This window comes from Peromyscus californicus, unplaced genomic scaffold (assembly GCF_007827085.1).
Source record: "Peromyscus californicus insignis strain IS unplaced genomic scaffold, ASM782708v3 Scaffold_12__1_contigs__length_115047231, whole genome shotgun sequence".
Lineage (NCBI taxonomy): Eukaryota > Metazoa > Chordata > Mammalia > Rodentia > Cricetidae > Peromyscus > Peromyscus californicus.
Window position 1 is genome coordinate 92,438,229 of NW_026294413.1, and position 21,617 is coordinate 92,459,845.

The 21,617-nt window shown below is 39.7% G+C and overlaps 1 protein-coding gene and 1 non-coding gene across 3 annotated transcripts in view; both read right to left on the bottom strand.

The window, feature by feature from the left end:
* Nucleotides 1–21,530, bottom strand: part of LOC128107676 (mitochondrial import inner membrane translocase subunit Tim23) — a 25,548-nt gene extending 4,018 nt beyond the window's left edge. The window contains exons 1-6 of one of the 2 annotated variants that reach the window (XM_052733892.1): nucleotides 21,318–21,530; nucleotides 17,998–18,056; nucleotides 13,593–13,686; nucleotides 13,326–13,410; nucleotides 11,030–11,088; nucleotides 8,264–8,374 (exon numbers count right to left, since the gene is read on the bottom strand). In XM_052733892.1, the coding sequence (XP_052589852.1) occupies nucleotides 8,264–8,374; nucleotides 11,030–11,088; nucleotides 13,326–13,410; nucleotides 13,593–13,686; nucleotides 17,998–18,056; nucleotides 21,318–21,423 (514 nt within the window). In that variant the 5' untranslated portion in view covers nucleotides 21,424–21,530. Of the gene's footprint in view, nucleotides 1–8,263; nucleotides 8,375–11,029; nucleotides 11,089–12,701; nucleotides 13,110–13,325; nucleotides 13,411–13,592; nucleotides 13,687–17,997; nucleotides 18,057–21,317 lie in introns of those variants that run through there. The other variant, XM_052733893.1, reaches the window with a different exon arrangement.
* LOC128108083 (small nucleolar RNA SNORA74) lies at nucleotides 11,580–11,776 on the bottom strand. Its single transcript, XR_008217299.1, has one exon. It is a non-coding gene; the product is annotated as a small nucleolar RNA SNORA74 (small nucleolar RNA).
* Nucleotides 21,531–21,617: the final 87 nt, after the last annotated feature.

Genomic DNA, 21,617 nt, shown 5'->3' on the forward strand with positions numbered 1-21,617 from the left:
TCATCCAAACATTTAATTTTGTACAAATTGCCTCATAACCACAGCCCTAAGGCCTTATGAATCCCAAAGGCTGTCTACTGATTTAGTGCTGTCAGCCAGCCATTGGTCTGGAAAAACCTGCTGCAAATCATTTCTGTCAATTGGCCTTGTGCTCTAAGAACATGGTTTCTGTCTGGCCTTTGTGGAAGAAATTCCATTACTTCTCAAATTTAAAATAACAATCTTTCCTGGGAATGTTCTGTAGCTTATGTATTGGGGATTATAAAATTTCAGTGGGACCTATAAAGCTTTAAGATGTTTGGATACCAGTGCACATTAAGTGTTTCTTAAAAATAACCGATTCCCTAGAAAGCATTTTCTAACAAAAAACAAAACTTAGTTCAAGCCAATAACATTCATTCTTTAAAGGTAGGGAAAAAAACTAAGACAGCAAACATAAGGCAACATGTATGAATGATACCCCCAATCCTGGCTTGACCCAAGTCTCTTATCACACCAGCCAAGTTCTATTTCTTTTTTCTTTTTTGAGACATTGGGGAACTCATTATGTAGACCAGAGATCTGCCAGGCTATGGCTCCCGCATGCTGGGGTTAAGGCTGTACGCCACCACACACATCTCCCCAAGTTCTAATTTTTAACTCTAAATTTTGGGTTTTACCAACTGGCTGCTAAAAAAACAGAACAATAAAAAACTAAGGCCTCCTGATTTAGACTTTCTTAAAACTGAGCAACTGGCCGGGCAGTGGTGGTGCACGCCTTTAATCCCAGCACTTGGGAGGCAGATACAGGTGGATCTCATTGAGTTCGAGGCCAGCCTGGTCTACAAATCAAGTTCCAGGACAGCCAGGGCTACACAGAGACAGAGAAACTGTCTCTAAAAACCAAAAAAAAAAAAAAAAAAAAAAAAACCAAAACAAAACAAAAAACCACCCCCCCTTCAAAAAAAACTGAGCAACTGCCTAGCTAAGAACAGGAAGTTGGTCTGCTAGCAATACACTTGCTAACAACAAAGTAAATAAGGCCAATGTTCAATCGCCATGAAGTAAAACAAACATGAGATTTGGGTTTCATTTTTTGCTTCCTATCTTCTGCTCACTTCACAACTCTGAAAAGACAAGTATTACACTTTCTAACCCTGGGAAAACAAAGGTCAGAACACTTACGTGCCTAGTTTTTGGGACAGAGAATTGGTTAACAGCAGAGGTAATTCATTAAAATGTCAATTTAGAACAGAGAACAGGAACTCTTTCTTTAAAAGAGCCAGATAGTAAATATTTTAGGCTCTGAAGGTCAAAGGCCATTATATAGGTACTTTCACAGCCATTTAAAATGTAATTATTTTTAAAAAGGTAAAACAGTTTTAGCACTATGGTTCCTGCTTTAGAGGAACAAAATTAATTTACATATTTTTGGCTTTTGGAGGTTTTGTTTAAAATATTTATTTTAAAAATTGGTAAAGAAGGCTGGTGGTGTAGTTCAGCTGGCAGAGTGCTTGCCTAGCATCATCATCATCAATGAAGCCATGGGTTCCATACTCAGAACCACATACAACTAGTATGGTGGTACATGCCTATAATCCCAGCATTCTAGTAGTTGAAGACGAGCAGTTCAAAGTCATCCTTAGTTACATAGGAAGTTTGGGGTTAGCCTGGTCTACAGGAGATCTTGCCTTCACTTCCCTCCCACCAAAAACTGGTTCAGTGACTAAGGGTGTTGCTCGGTGGAAAAGTCCATGTACAAGCCCTGGGGACACTCTCCAGCAATGAAAAGGTAAATAAACATTGTGGAACATGCATGCATTATACAGCTCAATGATAATAAATATCTGCGTGGTTATTTTTTAATATAAAAGTTGATTTTAAATTTTGTGTGTGCTCATGCGCACCCTCGGCATAGTATCCTAGTATGGTACCCATGTAGGTCCCCGGAGCTAGAGTTACAGGCAGCTGTGAAACACCCAAGGCAGGTGCTAGGAACTGAACCCAGGTCCTCTCCAACAGTGGTCTTAACTGCTGAGCCATTTCTCTAGCCCCATATTGTGTTACTTTCAACAATAGCCACATCTGGAATTTTCTCACCTTGCAAAACTGAAACTATTAAACAGTAACTCCTCCTTCCCTGTCCCTTTACTGTTTTATCTCAATGATTCTGACTATTCTATGTACCTAACTTGAGTAAAGCCACCCAATATTTGTCCTTTTGTGACTGTCTAACCTTAATTAGCACAATGTTCTTAGTTCATCCACACTATTGCCTATGTCAGCATTCCCTTGCCTTTTAAAGGCTTAATAATATATAGTTCATTGTGTGTATCCATTTACCCATCAATAGCTACCTGGGTTACTTTTATCTTTTGGGAACTGTGGATAATGTTGTAAACATGGGAATACTAAACAATATTCAAACACAAATGAGGGTAGGTCAGCAAGATGTTTCAGCAGGTAGAGGTGCTTGCTTCTGAGCCTGATGACTAGAAATCGATTCTCAGGAGTGAAATGGTAAAAGGAGAAAGCCAATTTTCTGACCTCCAAGTGCTCAGGTATGTACACAAATGTGTAGACACATTTCAAATCAAAGCTCCAAGAGTTAGATCAAAATTGTCTGAGTAAAGAATAACTATCAAATTCTGCTAGGACACATAAAAGGAATATTCACTGAGCGATATGTTCTGCAATAAATATGCACTTACTGTAACTCCTTTCATTAAGATATATCACAATGTTTAATTAAAAATATATTTACTTATGTGTATGCAGGTATGCATGTGCCGTGGCTTGTGTGGAAGTCAGAGGAGCAACTTGTAGGAGGTGGTTCTCTCCTTCACTATGTATGTCCTGGAGATTCAATTTAGGTCACTGGGTTTAGCAGCAAATGCCTTTGCCCACTGAGCCATGTTGTAGCCCTGCCCCATAATCTTTAAAGTGGTTAACTATCATATCCAGATTCAATAGATAAATTCACTATTAATGCATTTCTGTTTTAAACAGCTTAATTAACAACATATGTTCTATATTTATGCCTCTGAAAGGTACCTGTGTTTCTATGATTGCTTTATTGTACATTATACATTATTTTGAGTTCTAGTAGTTCATCCATTTCAAATACCAAGTCATACTTTACTCCACAGACATAAGATAAAGCTTCAAAAGAATTATAGAATTCCATTTTCCTGAGACGAGAAGAGCAGTTTTCTATACTGAAAATGGACTGTACTTGGAATTTTATTTTTTATACACACACAGATACATACATAGAGCTCCCAGGGGGCCTGGAGATATAGCTCAGTTGATAAGAGTAGTTGCCTAGAATGTATGAAGCCTTGAGTTCAATCTCCAGCACCCCATAAATTGGGTATAGTAGTACATGTCTCTAATCCAAGCTTATAACCCCAGCATTACAGCTCCCCAGTGCCTGGGATTTCCAGTGCTGGGACCACATGCACGAACCACCATACTATGCTTTAAATAATTAAAAACAGGAGCCCTCATACAAAACGCATATGCATGATGCAAAGAGCTCCAAGTGAGTAGGAGGTGCTTCTAACCCAAAAGGGAAGGGTGTGGAAGCTCCAAGTCACCCACATATAGTCCTCATCTCTCAAACAATGCTATTTCCTGTTTGCTGGTAACCTTGAACCTAAAAATGTACCAAATTTGCTTTAAGACAAAAAAATTCCATGTCAAGTGGCAAGGATTGCCAATTGTGAAACTAAGCAATTGCAATGGGGGAACAGTTGACAATATCTGCTGACCGAAATTCCCAACATCAGTTCACATTGAAGTCACTTCAACAAAAGCAAACCAGTACTTAACTTCTGATTTAAAGCAAAACTCTAGAGGATAGACAGAACACAGGGTCAAACTGTGTGGCAGAATACAAACAGAACTTCAACTTCTAGATTCAAGGATCTTACACCTTTTTTTTTTTTTTTTTGTTTTTTTGAGCTGTCCTGAAACTTGCCCTGAACTCAGAGATCTGCCTGTCTCTGCCCCCTTAGTGCTGGGATTAAAAGTGTACCCCACCACCACCCAGCATATTTGACAACACTTTCAATGTAAACTATTATGGAGCTCCTAGAGCAGAAGGAAAAACTCAAGCTGAGCATTGAGACCTGGGAGGCAGAATCTAGATGACCAGGAGTTCAAGTCTATCTGGAGTTCAAGTCTATCTTTAGACAGAGCCAGTTGGGGACCAGCCTTGGCTACATGAGACCTTGTTTCAAAAAAGATGGGGGGGGGGGGGGGGGGGGGCGCGGGATTTCATGATTTTAATCCAGTCTAATGCTTATGCTATTTTTTCCTAAAGGATGGGAGTTAAGATTCCACATAACACGAGAATCCATTCCATTTAATAATGATCACGTTACCATAAAAACAGCTACAGTTTTGCCATCAACAAGCATGCATCTTAGAGTGAGCTTGTAACATATATTTGGGAAATAAGGCCCAAGAAGCCAACAGACAGTAGTCTGCTTTCTCTCCTAATGCCTTCTGTTAATCTTAGCTTTCCACAGAAATGTCTGTTTATAAAAGTAAAGTTAGTGAAAGGATACTCAAAGTCAGTACGTCAAATTTCAAAAGTATCAGCATTACCACTAGTTAAATGGTTCTCTTTACCAATGTCAAAACTAAATGTCAGACCTACAGAAGAATTCAACTGCACATTCCAAAGGATCTCTTGATGACCTTTTTCTACTACTGCTATTTTAAAGTATCAAATTAAAAAGATGTTTTTCTTTTTTTTTTCCTGAAGCACTGGAAATTGAACCTTGAGTTTCACGAATGATAGGTAAGCATTCTACCCATGAGCGATAGCCTGATCCTATCTTTACTTTTTGAAAGAGTCTCAATAAAGAAATTGTCCAGGTTGGCCTTGAACTTGTAATCCTCCCATCTCAGTATCCTGAGATAGATGGTAGCTGAACAGAAATGGATTACAGTTGGTATCACAAGCCCAGCTTAAAATGAAATAAAATGTCACATAGCACATGTAATAGGTAAAAGGCTAATTGTCAAAATGTTGAAAATGTTTCAATAAATTAATTGAAGGCACACCCAATAGGAAAGGAGAAAGGGCTTCAGGGAAATTACAATGGCAATAAATAACAGAAGTCGCCCAATCACCAACCAGTGAAAAACAAAGTGAAACACAATACACTATTTTTGGCTTACGTTGTTCCGTCACTTAGGAAGGGGCTGGGGGGATTCCCCATAAGTCTGAAGCCAGCCTGGTTCACAGAGCGAAACACTGTCTCAAAACTAAACCAAACTAATAACAACAACAAAAACTATCTTTCACCAACTGGCATTTATTTCAAAACAGTGGTAGGGCTGGAGACATAGCTCAGTGATTAAGAACACTTGTAGTTCTTCCAGAGGACTAAGTTAGATTCCCAGCACCTACATCAGGCAGCCGTAACCATCTGTAACTCCAGCTTTAGGGGTTTCAACATCTAGGGTGTCCTCCATGTGCACATGCTCACATGCAGGCACTAACACAATTACACATAACTAAAAATAATAAAAATAAAGCTTAAAAATAGGGTAGATGATACTTCAAACTGATAAAGGCACATAAAATCGTCAAAGATCACTTTGGCAATAGTTACTATCACTTTTAATATGCAGATTTTTTTTTGCTTAAGTAATCTGGCATTCAGCAATTTATCCTGCAGCACAGAACTTTTATGTACTGCAATGTTTAAGGGAGGTCTCAAGAAAGCCATATATAAACAAAGACAGATGAGAATTAGTAAAAATCATTATTTGGAAAGAGCATGCTAAGAAAAGGGAACAATAAAAATAAAGGCCCTTAAATGAGAGGTAAAAGTCAGTGTGGTGATATTGTGTCCACCAATATACAGTGCACCCTAATAAACTTATCTGGGGTCAGAGAACAGAACAGCCACTAGAAAGACATAGAGGCCAGAAAATGGTGGCACACACATCTTTAATCCTATCACTTGGGAGGCAGAGATCCATCTGGATCTCTGTGAGTTCAAGGCCACACTGGAAACTGCCAGGCATGGTGACATACACCTTTAATCTCAGGAAGTGATGGCAGGAAGCAGAAAGGTATTATAAGGCATGAGGACCAGGAACTAGAGGCTTTTAAGCTTTTAGGCTTTTAGCAGCAGTTCAGCTGAGATCCATTAGGACAAGGACACAGATGCTTCCAATTTTGAGGAAATAAGATCAGCTGAGGAATTGGCAAGGTGAGCCTGGCTGTAGCTTGTTCTGTTTCTCTGATATTTCAGCGTTCACCCCAATATCTGGCTCCCGTGTCTTTTATTAATTAGACTCTTTAAGATTCGTGTTACAAGTCAGAGGAAAGAATGGTCTACTCTGGAGCCTTCAATGTATTAAGGGATCAAATCAGGTAGAGGAGTGAGCCTCATGGGCCAGTGTAAAGGCTAGGAATTAACTGGACTTTTGATTAAGTCTTATCTTCCAAATGGTATTCCCATTTCACCATAAGCTTGTGTGCCACCCTTCTTGGCAAGCTATAACATCAACTGCTCTGCTTCTATAGGTCTTCCCTGCTCCAAACAAACATTCCCTCCTTCAAGTTGATTCTGTCAGACATTTTGGCCAGCAAAGCAAAATTCAACTAATAACTAATAATACAATGGCTTTTTTGTTTGTTTGTTTGTTTGTTTGTTTTTTACCATGTTACAAACTAGATTTCTATTTGTTTTGCATTTTGACAATGTCTCTTCAAGGCAAGCTTGGTCTCAAATTTCCTACACAGCTAAAAATGACCTTGAACTTTTGATTCCCTACCACCAGAGTGATGGGATTACACATGTGTACGACATCTGATTTTATCTAGCACTAAAAATCTAACCCAACACAATTTCATGTATGCTAGGCAAGTATTCTGCCAACTAAATTACATTCCCAGCCTAATCCAACTGTCTTTACTATGTACCTTTTCCCCCACATGCCTTCATTAGTTGTGAAGTTTACCGTCTGTCATTTGAGTTGAGGCTAATATCATAAACCTTAACCATCACTAGATGTATTCCTTAACTATTTTGACTTTTATTTATTTATTTAGGGTTTTTGAGACAGGGTTTTTCTGTACAGCCCTGGCTATCCTAGAGCTTGCTCTGTAGACCAGGCTGGCCTGGAAATCAGAGATTTGCCTGCCTGTGCCTCCCGAGTGTTGGAATTAAAGGCATGTGCCACCACCACCCAGCTCTACTTTGACTTTGTGCTTCTACCTTCTGACCACCTCCCATAAGTATGACTATAATAATTCTTTCACTGATTATATATTGGTGTTTTGCTTGCATTGAGTACACACATGACATGCATGCAGTGCCTACAGAGGACAGAAGAGGACATCGGATTCCCCTAAGACTGGCTGTGTTACAGATGCCTGTGAGCCATCTTGTGGGAACTGAAACTCAAACCCAGGTCCTTTGGAAGAGCAGCCAATGGCCAAGCCATCTCTCCAGTTCAATTCTAGTAATTCCTTATTCAAACATCTCTGATAACTTTTAACCTAAATTTAAACTTCTCACTCTGGCTTCCTCTGTTCCAAATGTAAAACTCTCTTCCAGACTTGTGTCCCACACCTTTCTCATGGTATCATATGACTAACAGATACATCTGAAATTCCCCCAGCTCAACTATTACCCCATCCTTTTTCTAAAATTTCCCTTATTTCTCCATTCAAGAGACAATGTGATTATGGCTTTTTTAAAAAAAGGACAATAGACTTTTGAATCAGACTAAGATTTACTTAGCCTAGGTCAGCAGGTAAAGACAGCTTATCTTGCCTTAATTTCAGCTTGTTTATGGAAAAAGGTCCTGACTTACAAACAAGACACTTCATCATCTGATATAAGAACAGATACAGAAATGATGATATTAAGCACAATTGTTAAGAGGAGGAGATTTTGAAGCATGACATAACATGGATGGAATGAAGAAATGCTCAATGAAATTGTATGCCAGTCACAAAAGTTTGACAAATACTGTATCGTTCTGCTTATGTGAGGTAGCAAAGGCAGAGAATATGAGATTGCCACGAGCTGAAGGAGGGACAAATACTGGGCACAGTACCTTCCAGTACTCTGGAAGGTAAGGCAGAATGGTGAGTTCAAGACCAGCCTACAATGAAACCCCCATGTTAACAACAAAACCCTTAATAACCCTAAGGTGGTTGCACTGTAAATAATATAAAATACAGATGATTTCCTCTGAATATTACAGACAAAAAACATATTTCAGTTCTCTACTCAGTACCGCCTACCTGTACATTTATACAACATTCCCGTCATGGTTCCGGCTGCTACTGTGTTGAGGTCATCTTCTGCACCTCGTGTTTTCTCAATGATAACACCAAATGCACTATAGAGCAAGGCTAAAGCAGAAACAGAGATCAGTGGTGAAAGTTAGCATGGTAATCATATTAGGTATGCACACCCAAAGACATAGCCAGAACCATCACTAGAGCACTGCTTCTAATAGGAAAAATCCAGAAACAAAATGTCCTCCAAGAACATCTGTATCATTGCACTGATCCAGAAATGGACTTTCCATATCACAGAACACCACCGTTACAGCTAGGAAGATGCCAGACAATGCTGGTGCATGCCTTTAATCCCAGCACTTGAGAGGCAGAGGCAGGTGCATCTCTGCGTTTGAGGCCACCTGGACTACGGAGCATGCTCTAGGACATCCAGGGCTACATAGAGAAATCCTGTCTCAAAAAAACAAAACAAAAAAAAAAAACAAGAACAAAAAAGCTGGAAAGACCTACATTCACTGGTACATAAAGCAGGCACATGTGTAGTAGCATACAACTGACTGGTTATGCCAAGAAGGGGTTGTGAAGATATAGAATAAATACTATTTCTAGAAAGTATTACTGCAGAGTCCAAGAAAAATATTTTAGTTTTACTTATGCTACCTATAATAGCTGTTATCTCTGTGAGTTAGAGGCCAGCCTAGTCTACATGCCAAGTTCTAGTCCATCCAGGGCTACATAGTAAAGTCCTGTCATCTTCTTCCCAAATCAACAAAAACCTCGCACACAGGATCAATAAAAGAATTTGAGGTATGACTTTCACATGTTACAAAACCCTGTAGTTTTACAGTACCTTCAGCCAAATCTTTATATGTACTTTATCTATCAGGCACAATATGCATTATACTACTTTCTTACCACTTTTCGTTATCATGGATACCTGGGTAGTGCACACCTTTAATACTAGTGCTCTAAAGGCAGAAGCATGCTGTGGGATGGTCTGTATGTCAAATGTGTTGCTGATTGGTCAATAAATAAAACACTGATTGGCCATTGGCTAGGCAGGAAGTATAGGCGGGACAAGGAGGAAAATAAAGCTGGGAAGTGAAAGGCTGAGTCAGAGAGACACTGCCAGCCGCCATGATGACAAACAGCATGTGAAGATGCCGGAAAGCCACGAGCCATGTGGCAAGGTATAGATTTATAAAAATGGATTTAAGCTGTAAAAAAAGTTAACAAGAAGCCTGCCACGGCCATACAGTTTGTAACCAATATAAGTCTCTATGTTTACTTGGTCGGGTCTGAGCGGCTGTGGGACTGGCAGGTGATAGAGATTTGTCCTGACTGTGGGCCAGGCAGGAAAACTCTAGCTACAAAAGCAGGTGGATCTCTGAGTTCCAGGCCAGAGTAGTCAACATAGCAAGCTGGCAAAAACTAAAGAGAGACCCTGGCTCAAAAAAACAAAAACAAACCCAGTATACTTGCCTTTCCTTATACTTTCTCAGCCTTACCCTTGGTCTGTTGTGGAACTTCTCTACTTTTATGAAAGCTAGTCTTTCTGTTAAACACATTCAACTGAAAATGATCATGTAATACCACTGTGACCAGTCACATCATATTATAATGGAAAAACACAGTAACCAACAGAGTGGCCATCTATTCCACTCTGCCTAGAATTGTAGGATTTTCTTGAATGTACAATTTTCAGTGCTAAAAACAAGCAAGTTGTAATGTAGGCATGGACTGCTGAAGTTTCCTAGGTATATAAGCAATTATAAAAGAACAGATGGCCATGACTTGTGTGTGTAGGGTAGTGTTTCAGGGTTGTAGACACAAGCAGAACATCAAAGCTGCCATTTGTCAGAATACAAAATGTGAATTTGGCTTTATGGTGTGAAAATGTACTGCTTCCAAATGCCATAGCCAAGGCTAGAATCTTACCAAGTTACAATAGAGGCCTTTTATTTTTTCAACAATTTTGTCTACATTTTCTCTTACTTATTCTGCTACAAGTAAGAAGAGTACCATAAGTTCAGCTTGTCTATAAATTATGAAAACCTTAGACGCTAAGGCCTATGTGCCACAAGTAGATTATAAATCACCAGCAATCAAAAGAACAAACTACTTATGAACAGTAAGTGATGAAAGCACTGGGTTCTGACTAAGCAGCACTAAATTACTTACCCCTTGTCTGTAACTGAGAATGCTTTCCTTATCTACAAAGACTTACGGCAGCCCTGCCATTTAGGTTCTGGAAATCTACAGATGAACTGACTACTCAACAGGCTATTAGGAAAACAAAGCAAAAGGTCTGCAGATCTGTCACGTCTCACTGCAGGACTTTGAACCTTTCTAGCAGGTATAGCCCTATGTCTTGGACATCATTTAGTTTAAAACAGGATTTTACTTGGCATACTATTTAGACAAGTAGGGTAGCACTTACAAGTCTTTTCATAGATGATAGCTACAATATTTACCAGAGTGTATTGAAATGTTGATTGTTTAGCCTATTACCAGAATTTTAGTTGACCAAATTGCTTATGATAACTGCACAGCCTTTCTTTACAGCAGAGGACTGTTTGCCTAGCATGCATAGAGCCCTGCATTTGTTCCTCAGAGCACACCTGTAATTTCAGAACTTGGAGGTTGGGACCAGGAGGATCAGAATTCCAAGTTTATCCTCAAGTATATAACAAGTTTGAGGCCAGACTTGGCCTCATGAGACCTTGTCTCAAAACAAAAGATTCATCAAATGAAATTTATACTTACCCAGGGAGCCTAGAGTATTAGCCCAAAGTGCCCCTTGCCTAGTCACCATATTCAAAATCCTACCAAGGAAGAATGAGAAAAAAATGTATTTGGGATCATTATTTCTCTAATACTCTTATAAACCATAATAGTAGCTATTTAAAACACCTAGACCCAAGCCTCAATGTTTGTGCAACTTTAAAATATACATTAATATCACCCCAGATTTTAATAAAAAAGGTTGTTACTTTACATAAATGAGGATTATGATAAAAAAAAATTTCAAACACTCTAGGCAATGACTAAAGAAAAGTCCTTTAGGTAAAGATATAAAATTATTCAATACAGATTAAATACACAAAGGCTTTGAATCACAGCCTGAAATGTATTTTACAAACTGATCTACGTAAAACCATGCCACTGTAACTGTGACAAGGGTTTGGGTTTCTTTTGGGAAGAGTCTCTTTTCAGAATATCAAGTAGAATCAATGGAAAGGACAAGAGTATATACAATGCAAAGCCGACCTGAGGAGAAAGGAAGAGCTTCATTACTAGACTACACGGAGAAAGTGTTGTCTGCTCCCGTACTAGAACTAAGCAGTCAAAATGAATGCTTAGCACACTCTCAAGGAAGCACAGGTCCATCTTACACCAGAGTCACAGCCCACCAGAACAGTGATGCAGCAACCAGGTAAAGACCACCCAGTACTCTCCCAGCAGTGTAACACCATCACAGGAATGTGTCTGGGATGGCTGACTACTACTGGAAATAACGAAGTACAACCACAAACAGTAAGAACTCAAAGATTCATAGCAACAAAAATGTGTTTACTTTCAAAATGTTTAGAAACCTAGTAATGACTATGGAGAAATATATTTTCTAGTTAGTTATGTTACATATTTATTAACACATAAGTCTAGTACATGGATTTTAAATTTTTAGACAAGCTTAAAAATTATTAATTTTCATTATTACTTTGGTACATTTCCATTTAATGGGTCTTTACCTAGTTCTCACTTTTATCACCTTTCCACAACTCTGCAAGGCAGGAAGTAGAGAAGTTTACTCAAGATTACAAAATACTAAATAATTAAACTAGGATTATGAAGCTATACACAATGTGCTTGGCTGCAAATTCTACCTTTTCTCTATTATTAATTGCTGCTTTCCAATAATGGGAAGACGAGAAAGATTACATTGCTATTGTTTTAAAAACTGAAGTATAGTACCTTTTCTAAGAGACTTTCTACTTCTAAATTCATATTTAACATTGGTTGGGGATTTGGTTCAAAACAATCAAGAGAAGAAACTAGGTATGACTGGCCATGGCTGATGGTTGTTGTAGAAGAGTTAGGTTCACAGGTACTTATTACACTATTTTGGCTTCTCATACTACAGAATTTAAATTGTTAATACAGGGAGGGATTCATGCAGTGACAGGAACAGGGAAAATGTTGGCAGGCCTTTAAGGTTTCCCAGGCCTAACTCTAGCACGCCTGCTGCCATCTTCTGGCAGAGCAATACACTTGCAAGTCAGAGCTTCTAGTGCTCGGTAATGGGCAAGGGAAGCTGGCTCATTGGATAACGCGAACAGCTCCTGTGAAGACACCTTAGGGTTTACCTCTAGCCTTCGCATGCACCCACCCCCCACAGACACGGATGCCTACACACATGTACACACACACACAATAATGATCTTCAAGTTCTAGAAATTTTATTTGAGAGTTTCAGAAAAGAAGCATGTCAGCAAGGAGCTAATAAATCTAGCTATGGCTTTCATCCCATCAAGTACTCTACTGCTACAGGCCCCCAAACAATCAAAATTCCCTATTAGCTACTCAACAATTGAAAAAGCATGCCATACAAGTTTGGAGAACAGAACACATGTTAAGCCAAGAAATCAGGTCGGGGTAGTCCAGCTGAATGAAGACACCAACTCAAATCACTCCTCTAAAAAGTACACAGTTGGCCGGGCGGTGGTGGCGCACGCCTTTAATCCCAGCACTCGGGAGGCAGAGCCAGGCGGATCTCTGTGAGTTCGAGGCCAGCCTGGTCTCCAAAGCGAGTTCCAGGAAAGGCGCAAAGCTACACAGAGAAACCCTGTCTCGAAAAACCAAAAAAAAAAAAAAAAAAGTACACAGTAATCTGGTTTCTTATTGTTTGGAAAGACAAAACCAAACAAACCAAATATTTTAAAAGGGGAGGGGGTAATGTTAATTCTCTAAGCATTTTATTAACACAGTGTGGTAACCATCAAACAACAAAGCTGAGGTTAATATGCAAACATCAGTCCATCAAAAGATTTCATAGACTTACTGTACGTTTCTTGGTTTGGACCAGGCCATGCTCTGGGTTTCCTTCAATCCTAACCGCAGACCGTTCACTGCCCCAAATGCAGCCCCTGGTGATGAATCGTAACAATTCAGCCAAAAGAAAAAAAGAAAAAGCTTTATGTTTCTGGCTTCTTTTATAGAATAAAAAGTGTGATATATGTTTTAAGTTGAAAACAATATTCTAGTTATTTTTCATATTAAGCACCAATAACTACTTAGATATAAGGACATAAAAAAATATACTACCCACCTGTCATGCAACATCCTCCAATGGTAAAGAAAGCTAGCTCAAATCTGCCTCGGGTTTTGTTAGCTCCAGTTGGCAAAATGAACTCATCGGTATCCTAAAGGGTAAGAAGGAAAAGCAAGATGAGTGCTCCCTGGAATAGCTGTTAACTTTCTTCCTACCTTTTTCTTTCAGTTTATGAGACAGGGTTTCATTATGTAGCCTAGGCTGGCCTGGAACTTAGAATTATCTGGCTTCAGCCTCCTAAGTGCTTGGATGACAGGTTCTTCAACTTTTCCAAGTAATTTTAAAATAAGTAAACAATCAAATTAATGCAAACGCATCTATCATATTCAAGCAAAAATAAAACTGTCTGCACTAATAGCCAGCCCATAAGTCAAAAGTGATGAGATAACTGTTCTTGGTTGTCAACTGACTTCATCTAGAATTAACTAAACTCAAGCAGCTGGGTATACCTGTGAGGGGTTTTTTCCCCTTAATTAAATCATTTGAAGTGGGAAGAGTCACTTTTAATCTGGATCTTTAAGAGGGGGAAGATCCACCTTTAATCTGGCCACACCTTCTGGTGGCAGCCTATGTAAAGGACATGGAAGAAGGAAGCTTGCTCTTTGCCTGCTTGCTCTCACTAGCATGTCAAGTCTATTCCTTCACTGGCATTAGAGCCTACTTCTTTGGGATTCTGGTGTATACTGAAGACTAGCTGAGACATCCAGCCTTGTGGACTGAACAACTATTGGACTCTTGGACCTTCCGTTGGCAGACAGCCATCGTCAGATTAGCTATACCACAGCCTGCAAGCTGTTCTAATAAATTCCCTTTATATATGTATATAAATTCAGCCTACAAATTCTGTTACTCTAGAAGTGACAAGTGACATGAGCATAACACATTGAACTTTTTGGAGAGACTCTCATTCAGAACTTTCAATTACTCCATCTATTCTTTCATAATGTAAATCGGACAAGGTTGTATACAATCTACTTTAATGATAAACTTTAAACAACAGTGCAAGTATTTAGAAACAATGGCCCTAAAGAAAGGAACACTGAAAGCTGAGTCATACTGGTTGACTAACAGTCTGGAAGCAAGATCATACAACCAAAAATTACCCCCTTAATAACTTCTCTTTTTCGAAGGCAGGGCCTCAAGTAGTTATAAGCTTGCTATGTATGTGAGGATGACCTTGAACTCTTGATTGTCCTACCTCTACTACTTCCAAAGTGTACAGACTGATTATAGGTATGCACCAACTTGTAGGACCCTTCTGTTTGTTTTCAGTTCTGAAGAATGCAAGGCTTTGCAAGCACTCCAGCCGTTCCAATTAATAACTCCAAACTGCACAGGGGATATATACTTCTTTGATTACCTGTAGACAACTGTAGAACTTCTTTCTAGGAAATGCATACACAAATTTATTATGTACACAAATTTAGCATGTATCTCCACCCCAAAACCTTAGTTGGGAGATGCTACTCCAATAATAGCAAAAATGTGCACTTTTAAAGAGCTACTATACTTTCTGCCTTAGATTTATTTATTGTCTGAGTATTTTGTCTGCATGTATGTATATGAAGCACATCATGTCTGGTGCTCAAGGACAACAGAAGACAGCACTGGACCCCTGGAACTGGAGTTAGGAACAGTTGTGAGACACCATGTGGGTGCTGGGAATGGAACCAGAGTCCTCTGCAATAGCAGTTAGTGCTCTTTAATGGCTGAGTCACCTCTTCAGTCCCTAAACAAATCATTTTTAAAATAAAACCCCAACAGTTTCATGGAAGCAAATGGTGAAATCAATACACTTTTATGAAGGACACTTTCATTTCTGCCAAGCTTCTTGTGGTGATTTCAATGAAAAGGGACCCCATAAGCTCATATATTTGTAAGCTTAGTCTCTAACTGAAATGTTTGGAAGGATTAGGAGGTATGACCTAATTGGAGGAGGTGTTTAGCTGGGGTGGCTCTGAGGTTTCAAAAAGTTCACACCAGGCCCAATGATACTCTATGCCTGCTGCCTGTGGATCAGGATGTGAAACTCTCAGCTACTGCTTGTCTGCTTCCTGCCACGATAATGGACTAACCCTCTGAAACTGTATGAACGTCCCCAATCCAATGCTTTCTTTTATAAGAGTTGCTTTGGTCATGAGTGTCTCTCAAAGCAATAAAACAATAACTAAGACACTTCCCATGTAAAAGGTTAATGGATAGAGCACAGTGTACAATGTGCCACTTTTAACATGAAGAGACCACTAACAACTAACATGTAGCACTTCTCTCCTGGCCCCGTGGCAAACACTGAATTTTGGTAAATCCCTATCTGATTAGGAAAGTGGTTTTGGGCTTCTCATTTCTGGCTTATGTATACACCCTCTTAGCAAAAAATTGTACAAATATGTGCATGTACTTACAGCACAGAAAAATGGTCTGATAGACAATAAAAAATTTCTATTTGACAGTTTTATCAGAGATGCTTCCAACTAATGACCTAATTTTAAATTACTCTCAACCTCTTCTTTTTAGAAATGTTCTACTTGACCAGAAAAGGTAAATAATTACCCTTCAATTCAGAAATAGACAACTAATTAAAAACTGGAAATAAAAAAGACAAGCAAGAGCACCAGTATCAACCATAGTAAACACTACAAGTGTACAGCAATTCACATACAAACAAGATTGACAAATATGCTGAAACACTGCACACAGGGGGGATATTCTGAGATGTTCTTAAGTTTGTACTGCTGATACTCTAGGACATAGTGGTACTAAAACACTATTAAGCACTAGTATTGCGACCACAGAAGAAAAATGAAATTGGGAAAAGGTATTGTACCTGAAAGCTATGAGGCCAAGATTATGTGAAATCTTTTTAATTTCAAGCTGACAACACTATGAATATTGAAAATAATTTGATTTTATTTTACATCAGTTGATCATCTGGATTTCAGGAAGATTTGTTACTTAATGTAAGTAAAAAAAAAAAAAAATCTCAATGTGGATATAAGAAAGACAACGAAAAATATCTGCCAGATATTCTAGGCCCGTAGGCTGAAGATGGATGCCCAATGTTACAGAGGAACCCTAGGGTGACTGTCTATTTCTGTCATTTCTCTTAGTTTTGGAAGTTGCTTTCTTTGTACTTCTTGTTTATTCATGTAATATTTTACTCTTCTTGGGTCTCTGATGGAGACTGAAGACAAGATAGTTATAGTTTTAAAGTTTTCCTTGCTACCAAATTAAAATAAAAAAAAACAAGAGATGTAAAGTTTATAAGGTAAGAAATATAAAAGCTTACGCTGTTTATCTAAAAAGTTTTAACGTCTAAAAAGGTATTTTTAGGATGGTAATACAAGTTATGACAAAAAATGGTTTAGGCATAAAACTCTGGACTAAGATAGGATAGATAATATGGTACTTTCTCCAAATCTGCCAAATACAAATGGGCTGAACATTTTGAATGTAATTTTTTTTTATTTATTTTCATTTTATGTGCACTGGTGTTTTCCCTGCATGTATGTTTGTGTAAGGGTGTCAGATCTTGGAGTTACAGGCAGTTGTGAGCTGCCATGTGGGTGCTGGAAATTGAACCTGGGGCCTCTAGAAGAACAGCATATGCTCTTAACCACTGAGCCATCTCTCCAGCCCATGAATGTAATTCTTACCTGATAACTGTTCTTATTGTACATAGTTTTACTGTGTTAGAGTTAAAACTTTTCCTTTTTATTTAGACAAAAAGGGGGAAATGTTGTGGAATAATCTTTTTGTAAACCGCATAGATGTGTAACGTTGGTTGGTTTAATAAAGAGCTGAACGGCCCATAGCCAGGCAGGATTTCCAGGCACAGAGGATGATGAGAAAAAGGGCGAAATCATGAAAAGACATGAACGAAGTATGACATGCAGGAGATGAGGCCATATGACAACACATAAATTAATAGAAATTGGTTAAATTAAGAGCTAGTTAGAAACAAGCCTAAGCTATTGGCTGATCTTTCATAATTAATAATAAATCTCTGAGTGGTTATTTAGGAGTTGGTTGGTGGAACACAAAGACTCCTCCCTACAAGCTTCATCTACAGAGTGAGTTCCAGGACAGCTAGGGTTACACTGAGAATCCTCATCTCAAAAAACAGAAACCAAAAAACAACTACAACAAAAAACCCACAAAATCACTAAGATTACGTTTACTGTGATTCTTTTACACAAAACAAATAGATTTAAAACACAAAACAACTATCTTAGAAGATACACCTCAGGAAGAAGCACAAGCCAAATCCAGTTCGTGGAGAGGAAGGGTCCATGGAGACTGGAAGATTAGCCCTCCAAGAGTACCTCCTAGTCAGTAGGCACTAAGCACTAACTCTGTGATAGAGTAAGGCACCACACCAAACCAGTAAAAAGCTTTACCTTACCTGAACAAGATAGCGTGGATCCACATTTAAATACGGAGACAGGGGGTTCATACCAGTTACTAGAAGGAAAACAAAATGTCGTATCAGACAAAATTCCTTAAACTATTTCCGATAGGATTGATTCAGTTGATTGTCACATGTCTTGAAATTCAATGACTTAAATAGTCTTGAGAAACTAGGACTTGCACTGATGCCCTACACTTTACATTTACTCATTTATGAGTTTGTGTGTCTAGTGTGCATGTGGAGGTCCCATTGGAGTCCCTTCCTTCTACCAGTCTGGTTCTAGGGTTCTAACTCAGGTCACCTCTTGTATAATATTAGAGGAACCAGCCTCAATATTATACATCCCAGGGGCTCAGGAAAGAGAACTACTAACGTCGAGGACTATTTTCAGGAAATAGAATCTCAGTACACCGAGCTCTATAGTCCACTTGCTTTAATTCTTCTGGCATAACATCCACATATACACAGCTTCAGTTCTGTTCTCGTGCCTAGCTCCTTTCTTGCCTGATTCCTCTCTGTTTATCTACTGCTCCCTCTTAAGTTTTATCTTAATTCTCTCGTCTTAATTCTGCCTCATCTAGGTCCTTTTTACCTTGTTCTTACCCAGCTAGGGCTTTCCCATCTGACTCTTCCTCATCTTCTATCTCATTCCTCAAGTACTCTCTTCTAGCCCTTCAATCTAGTTCTTCCCTGTCTCAGTTTGTTCCTCTCAACTTCTTAACCATCTAGTTCTTCCATTCTCTTTTCTCTTCTCCCCTCTGTGCCCTGGAAGTCCCGGTATATAAAGGGAGGGTCCGAGCTAAATTGTGTAAAGCTATTACTTAACGTCCACCTCTCCTAGGTGGTGTCTCCTTGTGGAATTTACCATAAGTCAGGAGACTTGCATGTGGGCTATTATCATTGTTAGTCCTCGGAAGTTGGGGCCCACCTGGGCGGTGTCTCCTTGTGGAATTTAAGTCAGGAGACTTGCAGGTGGGCTGTTATCATTGTTAGTCCTCGGAAGTTGGGCGCCCCCCTGGGTGGTGTTTCTTGTAGTCCTTGAAAGTGGCTAAGGGAGATAATCTGATTCCAGAGAAAGCCTTTCCTGAGGCTATTCTCCAAATACCTGGAATGGTGTATGTCCAGAGAGTGATCAGTCTACACTGTTAGTCCTTCTTAGGAGAAAGTCAATTGGAAAAACTATGAAGGCACACATGATTTTCATAACAGAAGACAGCTGATATATAACAAGCCAAGTAACACCAAAAACTCCTTGGGATTTGGCTTCCTCTGGAGGAATTCCCTGATTCCTCCAGGTAGTGACTTTGCCATAACCAGCTGAGTTCTTATGATATATTCCTGCGGCCTGCAGCAGTCACCATGCTTGGAAGAAAGTGCCAATACACACTTAATCTCCCAGACCATGTATAAAAGTAGTTTCTTTAACTAGCAAGACAACCAAGCAAATTGCAAAAGATCAATCAGTCTCTCAGGGAAAATAGTGGTTGAGCTGGGTGGTTTTTTTTTTTTTTTTTTTTTTTTTGGTTTTTCGAGACAGGGTTTCTCTGTGTAGCTTTGCGCCTTTCCTGGAACTCACTTGGTAGCCCAGGCTGGCCTCGAACTCACAGCGATCCGCCTGGCTCTGCCTCCCGAGTGCTGGGATTAAAGGCGTGCGCCACCACCGCCCGGCCTTTTTTTTTTTAAAGATAAGTATATCAAGGCAGTTCCTTCAGATTATACTAACAATTTTGCTAACAGAGTCCCTCTATTGGGCAAGGAGAAGCCTTGGTTTTACCACAGGGATGAAGCTTAATGGAAAACAAAATACAAACATTCAGAGGGTTAAACTTTAAATCTACCAACTCTGGGTGAAAATAACCTAGCAAGAAAAATTAATTTTCAAAGATTTAAATAAAATCTAGTATTTGGGTCCTTCTGTATCTGATTGTTCACAAATGTGTGCACTCACCATGACTCTGTCCTTCAAGTCTAAGTGCTGCTAATTCAGTTTTTCCATTGTTATACCTAGCATCCTATTCTCATACCAACAGTTTAACTTTGTCTTACCCCTTCAACTCACTCTGCAGAAACTAGGAAATCAGCCCTAATGGCTTCCATCTACACTTTAGGTCAAATCCAAACCCCTTCCCCTGGCTTATAAAGCTTGTATTTGCTTACATTTCCTGCCTCTTTACTCTTATGATCTATCACTTTACTCTCCTGAAACTCTAAAGACACATGGACGCAAGAGCTGTTCAAGTCATGTGTCAAATCTGTTCTGCCTCTCAAACATGTGTTGCTATAAATTCAGGTCACAGCTCAAATGTCAACTACCAAGTTGTTTCCCCTAATCGGTTCTCAAATAGCCTCCTCTTGCCACCATCATCTCAGGGTCCTATTTTATTCCTATCATGACATCTATCACTAACTGCAATGTTTTTGTGTTATTTGGCTCACCTCAGTAGTATGTATACACCATAAAGGCAATAATTACTTTGTCACATTAAGTAGTGCCTTTCTCTCTATGCAAAGAAAAACCTAAGACACACAAAACTGTGTTCTGAACTTAGTTTTGAAAGTAGACATAGGGTCATCAAAGGGCTTTCTTTATATTCTTAAGGAAAAGTTTTCGAGAAATACTACAAGGATTATCAAGAGGAAACACCCACTTTAACAAAGGCTATTCACCATCAACTCCCTATTATCTTCAGACCCAAGTTCTATATATCCAGCTGAATAACCATCTATAACCAAACCTTAAGTCTAAAATACATACTCACGGGATTGGGGAGGGCCAACAGGCAGGATATTCACGCCTCTGTAGCTTCCCATTTGCTTATTTCCCTTCCAAAATTTGTTTGGGTTCTTTCTTGTTTATAAATTTCTTAAAGTTTAGCTAGCTTCCCAGCTCATTCTGGTTTCCTGGATTGTCTCAAAAGGGGGGGGGGGGAGTCACCTAACTGATATTTCTAATTTAGAAATATTTAGAGACCGTTTAAAAAAAATTAACTATGGGCGTGTTATGTGGAATATGTTTATTTACGGATCTAGAGTCTCCTAATCCAGGGTCAAGCACACAGGAAAGCGTGCGACGAGAAAAAAGGGACAGGGGTGCTAAAGGAAGACATATTGTGTTTCCTCCCGAAACTAGGTCAGTAAACGAGTGTCCGGTGATTTATGCGACCCTCCCCTCCCCCCAAATTCGTTGTCTTGAAACCCCATCGCTGGCGGTGAATCTCGTGAACGCGAGCAGGAAAAGGGCCACGGAACGCTACAAATTTCTACTCGTCCCAGGAAGCAGTCAGAAAGGGCAGCAAGCTAGGCCTGATACTCACGCGGAACGCCGGCCAAGTCAGCGTGCGAGTAACCCGCTCCTCCCGCTCCGAAGAAGCCAGCCAACCCGCCGGTGGTTTTGTTGCCACTTCCCCCGCCACCCTCCATGACGTCGCAGCAAACTGCGGTGGGCTTCCCACCACCACCTCAGGCCGGGGTCGTGTGCTCGGCCGTGGTCCCCACAGCAACAGCGGGAAGACCCGCGTTGCTACTGCCACCTTCACACGCTGACCTTCCGGGCGCCGGCTCCCGTGAAGCACGGCACTTCCGCTTTGCGGCGGTGTACGGCCCGGAAGTCCGAA